General features: G+C 35.7%; 1 protein-coding gene across 4 annotated transcripts in view; it reads right to left on the minus strand.

Annotated features, from left to right (window-relative positions):
• Window positions 1-9,662, minus strand: part of LOC123705008 (protein Jumonji) — a 43,846-nt gene extending 34,184 nt beyond the window's left edge. For all 4 annotated transcript variants that reach the window (XM_045653551.1, XM_045653549.1, XM_045653550.1 and 1 more), the window contains exons 1-2: window positions 9,531-9,662; window positions 9,243-9,305 (exon numbers count right to left, since the gene is read on the minus strand). In XM_045653551.1, coding sequence (XP_045509507.1) covers window positions 9,243-9,250 — 8 coding nt within the window. In that variant the 5' untranslated portion in view covers window positions 9,251-9,305; window positions 9,531-9,662. The remainder of the gene's footprint in view (window positions 1-9,242; window positions 9,306-9,530) is intronic.
• Window positions 9,663-15,180: the final 5,518 nt, after the last annotated feature.

Below are 15,180 nucleotides of genomic sequence, written 5' to 3' on the forward strand. Positions count from 1 at the left end.
CAGGTGTACTTCGAAGACTGCTACTGGAACTAATAGACGAGTAGAGCTAGGTATGCCGAGTTTGGGCTCGTTTTGTTAGTTATGTTGAGACCTTACCTCCGGATTTGATGGAGTGACCAGCAGGTGATTTTTTTGTGGTATCAAATGCAAGTGGGTTTTCAAAAACTAGAAAGACAATAAGTTTATTTGGTACATGCATATACTACTGATAGGTACTAAACTTTATAGGTTCAAATATACTGAAACATTTTATAACTCAAGAAATCACTCACCTATCCAAACAAAATGTTTAGGCTTTTTCCGGACTAGTTAGTGTTATAAGAGCTATAGACTATATCACTCTTATAAGATAGCTTTACTCGTTTATTAGTTACAGTCTATAATCATCTATTAGGTCCAGTAGCAGTCTTCGAAGTACACCTGCAGGTCACTCCATCAAGTCCGGAGGTAAGGTCTCGACATAACAAACAAAACGAGCCCAAACTCGGCACACCCAGCTCTACTCGTCTATTAGTTCCAGTAGCAGTCTTCGAAGTACACCTGCTGGTCACTCCATCAAGTCCAGAGGTAAGGTCTCGACATAACTAACAAAACGAGCCCAAACTCGGCATACCTAGCTCTACTCGTCTATTAGTTCCAGTAATTCAATGCGTCAATTAACATTGGTGTTCCACAAGGATCTATTTTAGGACCCTTCTTGTTCTTGGTATATATCAATGATCTACCTTATTATTTACAGGATAGGTGTGAAATAGTTCTGTTTGCAGATGATACCTCATTAATATTCAATGTGGATAGGCATGACCCAAATGTTGACGAAGTGAACAGTACTCTTTTACACATATCCGACTGGTTTACTGCTAATAATTTATTATTAAATGCCAAAAAAACAACTTGTGTTGAATTTTTACTACCTAACGTTAAAAAGTTGAGCAGAAATATTACCTTGAACGGGGAGGTATTACACCCTACAGAATCGACTGTATTTCTTGGGTTAACATTGGACGAGAAACTACAGTGGGGAGCCCATGTCAACACCGCTGCAGGTAAGCTCAGTTCAGCAGCATATGCAGTCCGAAAGGTAAGGCATCTCACCGATGAAGATACAGCTAGATTGGTATATTTCAGCTACTTTCATAGTATTATGTCCTATGGAATTCTACTATGGGGCAGGGCAGCAGATATAGAAACTATATTTATCTTACAGAAAAGAGCCATTCGCTCTATATATAATTTACGTGCTCGGGACTCACTAAGAGATCTCTTTAAGAATACTGGTATACTTACTCTACCATCACAGTATATATTTAATAATATTTTGCATGTACACAAAAACGCCGACTTACACACAAGAGTAGGAGATAGACACTGTTATGGCACAAGGAACAGAAATAGAATTGAAATGCCATTTTTCCGATTAGCTAAAGTTAAAAATTCATTTATGGGTCAAGGTATACGCTTTTACAATAGAATTCCTCATAATATTAGAGAGTTTAGTAGTTCTAAATTTAAAACTTATATAAAAAATGTACTAGTTCAGAGAGCGTACTACAGTATTCAGGAATATATGGACGATAAAAACCCATGGAGGGTTGTCGCGTAAAAACCACAGGACAGTTCTTTGTATATATTATGATATATTATGTATTTAGATATAATTTACATATTATGTAATATCGACATGATTTTAAAAGAGCAACTATGGAGTTTCTTGCCGATTCTTCTCCATAGATCACTGCTTTCCGAATCGGTGGTAAATGTTAAAATAATTATGTAATGACGATTCGAAAGTGCTACTAAATAGTAGTCTAATTGAATAAATGAATGTTTGAGTTTGAGTTTGAGTTTGAGTAGCAGTCTTCGAAGTACACCTGCAGGTCACTCCATCATGTCCGGAGGTAAGGTCTCGACATAACTAACAAAACGAGCCCAAACTCGGCACACCCAGCTCTACTCGTCTATTAGTTCCAATAGCAGTCTTCGAAGTATAAGTATATTAAGAAGAGCTGGAACGTCAACACATTTACACATTGCACATATTAGGCCGGGAGATACTGACACAAAATTTCGGGTCATTTGTAACAGGATGGCGGTCTAGAGGGGTCTTACTTATCCGACGAGTGTGACTTACGCCCACGCGACTAGTCCGCCGGTACCAGCGTTCTGACCATCATTTTTCTTTTTGTCATTGCGTAATAAGACCTCTGTAGAACCGCCATTCTGTTACAAATGACCCGAAATTTTGTGTCAGTATCTCCCGGCCTATGTATGTGTCATATTTTGCAATTGTTTATAAATACAGGGTGATGTTATTGGTGTAGTACGAATATCTAAAAATCTATGAAGAATTTTGTGATACAGTAAATGGAAGAATTATACAGGGTTACAGGAAAAGTCGATGTAGATCCGTTAAGGGCATGTAGTACACATCATTTCTGAATGATTTCACTATGTAACCTCCCATCCTAAACTTAACCGTTTTCGAGATATTCGAGTTTTAAATTTTTTTATGAAAATGCCCAATTTTTCGGCTATTCAATTGAATATTTTGAATTTTTTTGACTCTTATGATTATTTTTTTTGGTTTTTTACATGAAGAATGAGATGCTTAATTACCTCAATGACTAAAATTGCACGTAAGTTAACTAAATAGGTAATTGTAGACGATCGAAACTTAAGAAAATAAGTACAAATTATAAAAAAATATTTTTCCTTTCTGGATATCTCAAAAAATTATTATGGCACTTGCTCTGCAGAGATTTTACAGTATTTAATAAAATCATTTAATTTTTTGTTCATTTTCATTAGAAATGTCAATTTTTCTCACCAAGGTGGAAATTTGGATGATAAGGATCTTGTTAGAAAAATATAAATTTTGACTAAAATCGGCATTTTTTTTTCAAAAATCAAATTACTAATTAATAATCAGAGTTATCACCAATTACATTAATTTACAAACGATATCGGTTGTTCTTACTTAAAATTGAATACCAATGTCTTATTGCGGTATGTGTTCTTTGGAAGTGTTCGTAAAGTTGTTGATCCGTAATTAAATTTTGCGGAAAATCTTTTAGAGCGCTTAGTTGTGACATATCCTAAGCATATTCAATAGAATTAAAAGACGAGCGAATATGCAAGCCAGTCTAAAACTTGAATATTTTCTAAAATGAAACTAGAGTCGCATTTATTTTTGAACATACTGTAAGTGAAATTGCATAAGTGTGAGTACTGTGAACATGCCAGCTTTGCTTAATTGACCGATACACCTGCAGGTCACTCCATCAAGTCCGGAGGTAAGGTCTCAACTTAACTTACAAAAAGAACCCAAACTCGGCATACCTAGCGCTACTCGTCTATTCGTTCCAGTAGCAGTCTTCGAAGTACACCTGCAGGTCACTCCATCAAGTCCGGAGGTAAGGTCTCGACATACCTAACAAAACGAGCCCAAACTCGGCATACCTAGCGCTACTCGTCTATTAGTTCCAGTAGCAGTCTTCGAAGTACACCTGCAGGTCACTCCATCAAGTCCGGAGGTAAGGTCTCAACATAACTAACAAAAAGAACCCAAACTCGGCATACCTAGCGCTACTCGTCTATTAGTTCCAGTAGCAGTCTTCGAAGTACACCTGCAGGTCACTCCATCAAGTCCGGAGGTAAGGTCTCAACATAACTAACAAAACGAGCCCAAACTCGGCATACCTAATTACCTAGCTCTACTCGTCTATTAGTTCCAGTAGCAGTCTTTGAAGTACACCTGCAGGTCACTCCATCAAGTCCGGAGGTAAGGTCTCAACATAACTAACAAAACGAGCCCAAACTCGGCATTCCTAGCGCTACTCGTCTATTAGTTCCAGTAGCATTCTTCGAAGTATACCTGTAGGTCACTCCATCAAGTCCGGAGGTAAGGTCTCAACATAACTAACAAAACGAGCCCAAACTCGGCATACCTAGCTCTACTCGTCTATTAGTTCCAGTAGCAGTCTTCGAAGTACACCTGCAGGTCACTCCATCAAGTCCGGAGGTAAGGTCTCGACATACCTAACAAAACGAGCCCAAACTCGGCATACCTAGCGCTACTCGTCTATTAGTTCCAGTAGCAGTCTTCGAAGTACACCTGCAGGTCACTCCATCAAGTCCGGAGGTAAGGTCTCAACATAACTAACAAAACGAGCCCAAACTCGGCATACCTAGCTCTACTCGTCTATTAGTTCCAGTAGCAGTCTTCGAAGTACACCTGCAGGTCACTCCATCAAGTCCGGAGGTAAGGTCTCGACATACCTAACAAAACGAGCCCAAACTCGGCATACCTAGCGCTACTCGTCTATTAGTTCCAGTAGCAGTCTTCGAAGTACACCTGCAGGTCACTCCATCAAGTCCGGAGGTAAGGTCTCAACATAACTAACAAAAAGAACCCAAACTCGGCATACCTAGCGCTACTCGTCTATTAGTTCCAGTAGCAGTCTTCGAAGTACACCTGCAGGTCACTCCATCAAGTCCGGAGGTAAGGTCTCAACATAACTAACAAAACGAGCCCAAACTCGGCATACCTAATTACCTAGCTCTACTCGTCTATTAGTTCCAGTAGCAGTCTTTGAAGTACACCTGCAGGTCACTCCATCAAGTCCGGAGGTAAGGTCTCAACATAACTAACAAAACGAGCCCAAACTCGGCATTCCTAGCGCTACTCGTCTATTAGTTCCAGTAGCAGTCTTCGAAGTATACCTGTAGGTCACTCCATCAAGTCCGGAGGTAAGGTCTCAACATAACTAACAAAACGAGCCCAAACTCGGCATACCTAGCTCTACTCGTCTATTAGTTCCAGTAGCAGTCTTCGAAGTACACCTGCAGGTCACTCCATCAAGTCCGGAGGTAAGGTCTCGACATACCTAACAAAACGAGCCCAAACTCGGCATACCTAGCGCTACTCGTCTATTAGTTCCAGTAGCAGTCTTCGAAGTACACCTGCAGGTCACTCCATCAAGTCCGGAGGTAAGGTCTCAACATAACTAACAAAAAGAACCCAAACTCGGCATACCTAGCGCTACTCGTCTATTAGTTCCAGTAGCAGTCTTTGAAGTACACCTGCAGGTCACTAGATAGTTTTATCTAGTACCTTTTTGAGTTAGACATGTCAACTTACTTAAAATATTTTTAAATAAATCAATTTGTTTTATTAAATACAAGAAAAATGCTCGTTTATTCAGCACGATATTGTCAATTTTGTGTGAAGAGGCAACGGAAATTATTTTTTTCAATATTATAAACCAAAATTTTCGACTTAAAAATTAGTACCATTTAAAGATTAAGGAGTAATCTATTTATGGTAATTATTAGTTAAATTTGGTTTTGTACTATTTCGCCGCAAAATGCATCGAAAAACTGCTCATTTTTGTCAGATTCGTAAACGCGTCCATAACGATCTGATCAAACTATGTTGGCCATTTCACGATATGCGACCATTTCGTGAAATGGCCACTCATATCATGAAATGATCAAATCTACGATATGGCCACGACATATATAAATATGCCATCAGATTCTGATAGACCTATAGTAAAGAATTCTGTGGTTTCGTTTAGAGTTTAGTATTCTTGATGGAAAGATATGCCGTTTATAAAATATGGAGATTGTAGGTAGTTATTCGGTAAACTTTGTTTTTTAGAAAAAGAGTTTTCAAGTGCTTAATAATAACTAAAGGAGAATGCCCATGAAAGTATGGACCACAGTATAGTGTTGCGTCAATGCCAGAGTGGTTTTAGAGGGTTCTTCGATATTCAAAAGATTTTTACCAATTGATTTTTTTGTGATAAAAACAGGGGTTTTCAAGATATTGAGAAAAATGTGAAATAACCTCAAAACTTAAATAACCCCGCTTTAGTTAGGTTTATCTGTTATTTAGGTAGTATTTTATCGTCCGAAGATTATTTTTCGTTCATCATATTTAATCTATGCATAGAGCTTATGTTTTCAGACAAAGTCTACCTGTTCATCGTCTAGTGTAGGTAGGCACCAGAAACCTTCCGGGACGGATTTCAAGAAAATCTAAATATATATTTAAAAATGCCAATAGAGTTTTTATTCGGTTTACATGTTGTTGTTGTTGTTTGAATCATTTTTTCACTACATATTCGAAGAAAGATAAAAATAAGAAATAACTGGTTACCTACCAAGCTATGTCATAATAATATTTTTTTTATATATATTTCTATTATTTTACTTCACTATCTATGTTAAAACAACCTGCAGTGTATAAACAATACCTTAAAAAGTGATTTTATGTTATAGTAGAGCCATTTTAATAGGCAACATTTGACAGTTCAACAAAATTCAACAACGTAACCTAGTAACGACGACATAGAATAACATGATATTTCGTTTTGTTAGAACTGCACATTTGCTTAACTTTTTTAAATAACGATTACATATTTATAATAATAATGACCAATACAAGTAATTTTAAGATTTCATTTTACTGATAAACCATTCTAAACATAATAAACAATTTCTGAATTGAAGAACTGACGTCGCTACAATTTTGTGTCAATAAACCTTTTTTCTTTTTAAATACCAGAGATGTTACTCTAAAAATCGAAATCTGACATCTAAAATCGAATGCATTGATTACTTGTGAATAAAAATCATCATAAATTAATAAATTCGATTGACAAATGTTTCAAATCCGTATCGATTAATTCACTTTAATCGATGTTTTTATGCAAGTTACATCTCTTCGAAGATAAAATTGATAGACGTCAAATGTTGCCTATTAAATTGGCTCGACTATAATTGATTTTTTTGTAATTCAATGTAAACAATAATCGACATTAATACATTTAGCTATTTACCATAGTAAATGTCATAATAGTTACCGCTTGGTTACCGTGGTAACCGATACTAAATCTATGGTAACGGATCTAAACAATTACATGTCTTATTAGATTTTACAAAACATTCCCTGATCAAAATATATTTTCCGATAGTAAGAAGGCCTCTAAATTGCCGAGATTTTTTTTTAATAGTTAGTATTGTTATCTTGATGCATGAGAAAAACCTGTACCAAAAATGTAAACGGTAATGGACACTAAATCTATAATAACGGATCTAAACAATTACATGTCTTATTAGATTTTACAAAACATTCCCTGTTCAAAATATATTTTCCGATGGTAAGAAGGCCTCTAAATTGCCGAGATTTTTTTAATAGTATTGTTGTCTTGATGCATGAGAAAAACCAGTACCAAAAATGGGCATTCTCCTTTTGTTTTAGAATAGAAAAATCACTCAATAAATTAACCAATATACCATATAATTCGCTTGCCACACTCTTAAAATTAGAACCTGTTCTTTTTGCATTAATAGTTAGTGTCGATTAAAAGGATGAAATCTATAACAAACTTGATAAATCAAATGAGAGGAAACAATGACATTTTTCACCACCATCGCTTAAGGGCTTTTTATTATTATTTCGCTTTTGAATATTCAAAGTAGTTAGGTTCTGTTAAGTCAGATTGAAATAATGAATAAATCGCGTTTAAAATCCGTTAAAAATCAAACCCTAGAAAATACCAGATTGAAATCATTAATTTATAAAAATTCAGTTACATATCACAGATAATTATTCAAACACAAAATAGTTTATTTATTCAGCATTATTTATAACAACTTCGCATAGCTAAAATTTGTCCCTACTTTGCTTTGCATGCAGTCATTGCAATGCTTTGGTATATTTCATTATTATGATGTTATTGTTTTCGCAGTGCATGGTGCATGGAATGTCAATAACTTAACTATGAATAAAACTCTTGGAACTTTGTTACTCGGTGATAATACAAGCTGATAGTAATACTCTTTATATAATTGTTTTATTATAATAGTAATAAACATTTGCAGTGCAACTAAATATAAGCACATAAGTATAGTTATAATAAGATTATCTTTTGGTAAGTCTTGTGTAAACTTATAAAAACAAAACACTATATTGTGACCAAAAGTTATTATGGACATAAATCTCCAAATATATTCATATATATATAGGAACAGAGAGATATTTGGTTTTGTATTAATCATTTACCTGGAATCTAGATGATTTAATAAAAGATGTCTTTAGGTTTCTCCTTTATTTATTTAAGAATTCTATTCAAAACTATGTATATGAACGCTTATATACGCAATATAATTTTAAAACATACAAGTTTCATCAATGGCCGCGAAAGCCTGACGCCACTAGCCCATACAAAAGTACCCAAACCCCTTGGTGTGTAAAGGCTGGTTCACACTTTGATTAGTGCGAGTGCAGGTGATTAGTGCAGGTGTTTAGTAACTACGTGTGGACAGCGACTGTTTAGTGCAAGTGTTTAGTAGGCTGTGTAGTAAAGTGAATAGAAGCGTGTTCTATTTTTTTGCGAGTGGACTGCGAGTAGCCACGTCCCGCGCGCCCTCCCTTCCCCCTCACTCGCAGTGTGCCTGCCTAAACACGTCTGGACACGAGTGTTTAGTGTTTAGTGTTTAGCGTCGCGAATTGCACCATTGATCTGCACTCCCACTAATCACCTGCACTCGCAGTTGAATTGGACACTACTCGCACTACACACCTGCACTCGCACTAATCACCTGCACTCACACTAATCAAAGTGTGAACCAGCCATAATGTGTGACCGTGTGTAATGTATTAAAATAATACGGTAAAAATTTCATTACTATTTCGTCGTTTCGTTTTCAAAAAATATTATTATAACATTTATTATCACATAACGATTTTAGAAACGTTTTCAAATATGGCATAACAATAAAACTATGGTAATGGCAGTTATCATTTTTGATTCGGAAGATATTATAATAAATACCTACACGTGCGTTATTTAGGTACTTACCGTCTCATGGCGAAATGTTCTTTTAAAATATACAAGTTTCATCAATGGCCGCGAAAGCCTGACGCCACTAGCCCATACAAAAGTACCCAAACCCCTTGGTGTGTAATGTGTGACCGTGTGTAATGTATTAAAATAATACGGTAAAAATTTCATTACTATTTCGTCGTTTCGTTTTCAAAAAACATTATTATAACAAGATTATAACATTTATTATCACATAACGATTTTAGAAACGTTTTCAAATATGGCATAACAATAAAACTATGGTAATGGCAGTTATCATTTTTGATTCGGAAGCGTAGACAGAGAAACTCTGTCTACGTTCGGAAGATATTATAATAAATACTACACGTGCGTTATTTAGGTACTTACCGTCTCATGGTGAAATGTGAATGCGCTGGCTGCTCATGCCCATATTTATTTGGTGAACTGCAGCTGCAAGACAATAAGTTTATTATTTATAGATAAACTAAGTTTTAAATAAGTTCAAGTCAAAAAGTTAAATATTAACTAACGTATTAGGTATTGAAGTATTAAACTGAATTCTTGTTTAATATGAATTCTTTACATAAAGTTTAAACTGTTTCCTATTATTTGAAATGAAATGAAATGAAATGATAATTTATTTGTAAGAATGAGAAATATTTGCAAAATACAAACCTGTATCATCAAATTCATCAAGACACAAAATGTCCGCCAAAGAGAATACAATGTCCGCTGCCGCTGCCGATTCAACCGCCACACTCCACACCCTCCACCATATTACTTTTACTCTTTGGAGCAAGCAATGGCCACAGATTAAGTATTAGTTACTAAATGGCTTTGAGGAATGTCTGTCGTTCAGCGTTCTACAAATTATAGCCAGTAAGTGTTGCCATACCTAATTTTTAAAATCGGCAGAAATTGGTAGAATCTCTAATGAAAAATTGGTAGATCCACTACTACCCTAAATAAGTAGGTTATTAATTAAAAATACATAAAATCACCATACAGATATAATTTTGATTATAGTGACTTTTTCTGGACTTACGTAGCGGAGTTTCTGATCTTTGACTACACGTACGTTCTCCATTTTAATGTACAGTGTTGTGTATTTATTTATTTATTTACAACACTTTATTGTACAAACTAAAATATGACAAAAATAATATTACAAAAAAATGTTGTGTGGTTTTATGAAACCACGGTAAAAGTGAAACTTTTTTTCACACTATAGACATTTAACTAAAAATTATCGTATTTGTACGATAATTATATCGTACGTATCGTGCCTCACGCGACATGCGCTACACAGACCAAAAAGTTTGAGAAGATGTAATAAAAGTTTCACTTTAAAAAAGAAAGATATCGTTTATACAAGAGCCGGCTCTTGTATATTATTGAAGTTATAGGTACCTACTTCTTTTGGCGCGATGGAGAAAAATGATGAGAGTGAATTTTTACTTCTAACGCGTGTACATAAGTACACACACTCTTTTTTATTATTATATATCCTTATTGCTAAGCAACAATCTATACTAGGGAACCTGATGGGAGAACAAATGTATGAAGTTTATGTAGTTATAATAAGATGTATGTTATACTATCCATTAAGCTAGAGCCCTTTAAGCTAGACTCTAGCTTAGAAGCAGGTCACAATTCACAACACTCTAGTTACTAACAGAATTAGACAAAAATCGCAAACTACAACAAATTCAATAATATTTTGAATTTTGATGTTTGTATGAATGTTTCCATTCAAATGACTCAAATGTAGATCTAAATCTGATGAGGCACTTTCGTACCTCGTTCGCACTTAGGTGCGAACGAGGTACGAAAGTGCCTCATCCTACAGTAAGAAAAAATGTTATTATGAATGGTGATAAAAATTAAAAAAAAATTAAGTAGTCCTAAAATTTAATAGATATGGCAACACTGGCCAGTAACTACATAATCGCTACCACGCCACCGCTAGGGTGCGCACTGGCCACTGCGCCGCGCCTGGCGGGCGCCCTGCACAATGGCGGCTGGCGCCAGTGTGTCGACGCGCCGGCGCCGCCGCGCCGGCCGCCGGCGCCGGTTGACCGTTAAAACTTAAAACATAAGTATCTAGCGCCTAGCCGTTTCCAACTACACGACACAAATGATTAAACGAAGATAGTTTTAATAATAATTTTTGTCAACTATTGAACTATTGTGGTGTAAGTATACTGTACAGGTACCCAGGTGAATATGCATGAATTTTTTTTATCCGAGTTTACAAAATTATAGAGGAGAAATATTTTGCCAAAAAGTAATAAGAAGTAGGTACCATACCTACATAAGTTTTTTTTTAAACCAAGTACCAACCCAAACTCAAATCGACATTCGACAATCCACCTGTGATCTAAACGACGACTGACTGGCCATTTGGCGTTTCGTGTTTTGTCACAGTTTATACCTAGTAGGTATTAACTCAATGGTAATAGTAAAACGTCGTATTCACGGTCCATCTTGACGTACGTCCCGCCAAGGTCATACACGATGCACGACGCAAAACGACCGTGAATAGTCTTGACGTACGTCAATAATTATTATTATTACGTTGCTGGATGTGCACGACGAATTTTTCGTCCAGCGAGCATCCCCACCACCGCGAACGTCGTGCAAGCGCATCGTGCATCGTGCATGCTTGATCGTGAATAGGCTTGCTGTACAGCAGATCAGTGTTGCCAACAGAAATTAATGTAAATACTTGGAAACGTGGCCTATTGATATGATTTTTTTGTGATAACTTAGTAGTTAGTTTAGTTTTGTGATAACGTAGTGAGTACATGAGCAAGCAAGAAACAGTTATTTTATATTTTTATGTACACAGGAAATACCCAATTATCATTACTTTTGGATCAACCTAGTACACATGGACAGTTTATATTCAGAAGTTATTATTTTAAAAGAACTCCAAGGCGAATTGTTGAATAACAAAGATTTTATGCAAAAGTCCACTGCAGAAAAATGGCAATTTATTTTAAAAAAATGTCCTAACGAATTTGTTTGTTTAAAAAAAATGATTAGCTATATTATACTCTCTGTTCCCGCCACTTCAGCATTTACTGAAGGAGTCTTTTCGGTCATGAATGTGAAGTGGCGGGAAGAGAGAAACCGAGCTTCATTAAAAATTAATTAAAAATGAGCTCTTGAAATAAATTTAGATTTGGAATGTTTGGATTCATATAATTCATTTAAAAATAATGAAAAATTCTTAGGTACTGCAAAAAGTACAAAAAAACACATTTTTAAAAATATTTATTTACTCTTTATACATCCAGCACAGTGGATTTCTGGTGGTTTCAGAGGTCTCTTCTGGTGGGTAGCTTGATACTTCGGTGGCAACACTGGCAGCCTTGAGCTGACGTACAGCGGGGATGGACCGTGAATATGCGTCGTGCATCGTGTATGACCTTGGCGGGACGTACGTCAAGATGGACCGTGAATAAGACGCTTAACTATAATACATATTACTAGCTTACCGCCCGCGGCTTCGCCCGCTTTCTATAAATCGATTTGAGATTTAAACTATCATAATATCTCTCAAGTTGGATCGAACTGTACATGGTGTGCGAATTTTATTATAATCGGTTAAATGGTTTAGGAGTCCATTGGGGACAAACATTGTGACACGAGATTTATATATAGGTACTAGCGGTCCACCCCGGCTTCGCCCGTGGTACCTACATGTTTACGTTTTTCATAAAAACTATCCTATCTCTCAAGTTGGATCGAACTGCACATGGTGTGCGAATTTTATTATAATCGGTGGTTTAGGCGTCCAATGTCCATTGAGGACAAACCACAGGGACAAACATTGTGACACGAGATTTATATATATTAATAAGAAGATAAGAAGATTAAGCTTAGATTACAAAATAAAATACAGATGGAGCATGACAACCGCCCGTCGCCCTTGTCAAAGAAAATACGAAATCAAAAGCAAATACGTCGCTGCACCAGTGCTCTATAAACATGAAGTTGAACTTTGAAGATATCAATAGAACGTATTCGCAAATTTTGTGTAGGTACCAACTTACCGATAAAAAGAATCACCCGGTTTCACGAAAATTGTTTCAAAATTATTCAAATGGTCATTTTAGGTAGGGTCATTGCGCCTGTTCGCGTCCACCTGCCTATTCGCGTCCATTTTGCGGACATCTTTTAGAAAATTCACGAAAATAAGTATACTTTAAGTAAAATTGTAATAAGAAAAATTTCCGATAATACCTCAATGTATAAGAGACATGCACACATATTCAAAATATGCCTGCAGACCGCCTATCCTATTTAAAAAAAATAGTTAATTTTGTAAATGAGAGAGCTAAAACGCGCGGGATTTTGAAAAATAAATAGTGCGCAGCGTCGCGTTTGACGGTAAGTATCTTATTGTTAAATGTGAATTTTTGAATATGTAACTGTTTCTTTACTTTGCTAACAAAACATGGAATAGTATGGATTATAAATCAGCTTATTTCTTTTACAATTAATAGCTAAAATAAGGTGGACGCGAATTACTACACCGAATTTGTACAACTTCCATTTTGCGTCCACGGTGGGCGCAAACTATACCTATAGTGCATAACAATAGAACATATTGCGTCCACATTATTTTTCATTACGTAGCAATGAATTGTTTGTTAAAATATGTAATTTAAAATAGATTGTAAATTTTTGACTAAGACCACAAGTTGATAATTTAAATTTTCATTAAAATTAGCAAATTTTGATGCTATTTTTTCATTTTAAAAGGGGTATTCTTTGAATGAGACTTGATCATCAATTTGATATCCGTCCGTCAGTATGTCCGTCTGCCGGTCTTTCTTTCTGTCAAGACCCTTTTTCTCAGTAACGCGTGGAGGTAAAAAGCTGAAATTTATATTGAATACTCAAATCTACGGTCCCTTGAAGCAGTGAAAAAATCAAACTTATAAGCCAAAGAATTCAAAAGATACAGCCGTTTATGCTGCAAATTTTCGCAAATTTCGTCATTCGCAAGGGAATCAAAACCTACAGGGTACTTTTACGTGAATACAGACACTTGAAGTTTGGTACGAAGCAACGTCTTATAGCACAAATAAGGGAAACATTGAAAAAATAATCATTTACAGTTAAAACATACGAAAAAAAACAGGTTAATACGGAAGCCTCGATGTGCAAGTCCCACTCGCATTTGGCCGGTTTTTATTAAATAGCTATATTCGTAAATAAATAATTCATTAAAATCTAATTTTTATTTGCATTTATCTGATAAAATATCACCCAAAACACTCTTAATTCCTTTTCTAAGCTGGTGGACGCGAACTGGTCCACGGGTGGACGCAAACTGGAATTTTTGGACGCGAACTGGGTAAAACGCCTAATTCTGCTATTTGTCTAGATAAATAAAAACCACATGATATTTCCAACACAATCGAAAGTAAATCTTAAAATAGACTATGTAATGAACACGTTACATAAATTTTGCGTTGAAATTTGTTCTGGAACATTTTTATTTTCTCCTTCAAACTTTCCAACTGCACTAAGTGGACGCGAACAGGCGCAATTACCCTACTTATTACAGTTTTTATTGTTCTGTGCTTATTACGAATATTTAATTATGCATGATGCATAGGTACGAATGATTTAATTTTTAAAAATTATGTGGAGCAACTTTCGGTCCGCCTAAAGCAAAGGGGGCGCACTTGGAAAACTTTTGATGGAGTTGGTGTCATTATAACACCTATTTATTATTGTTTTATCGTAAAGATTACGCTAATATAAGCATGTTTTATAGAAAAAAAATTCTCTAAGATCAAAAATGGCCGAGATAATCGCCTTTAAAGATTGATTTTGCGCGTCGACGGAGCCCCGCGAAAGTTTTTTTTTTAAGAAACCTAACCTAACCTAACGGCTTACCTAACCTAAACCCTTAGATTACAAAATAAAAGACAGATGGAGCGTTGCCGAACTAAACCGAATAATTTATCGTCATTTTCAATAAAGCTATGTGTGCTGTCATTTCGCCGCTGCACTGTACGTACACGGTGCTTCTGTGTGCGTGTAATGTTGCCAGATATTGAAAAATTTCCTAAATTTTTCCCCGACTACGGAAAAAAGAGGGTTATGTTTTTCGAGTTTATGTATGTATGTATAATATTTCTTTGACACGCCCTGCAGTATAAACCGTTGGACCGATTTTGAGTTGTGAGGTTTCATTGCAATGATCTTAATTATTATGTTAGTGGCGGTAGTGACGTAGGCTATATGTATATACATAAATGAGAAGTCAAGTTTTAATTTTTATTTAAATTCTTTTATTACA

Source organism: Colias croceus, chromosome Z (assembly GCF_905220415.1).
Source record: "Colias croceus chromosome Z, ilColCroc2.1".
Classification (NCBI taxonomy): Eukaryota; Metazoa; Arthropoda; class Insecta; order Lepidoptera; family Pieridae; genus Colias; species Colias croceus.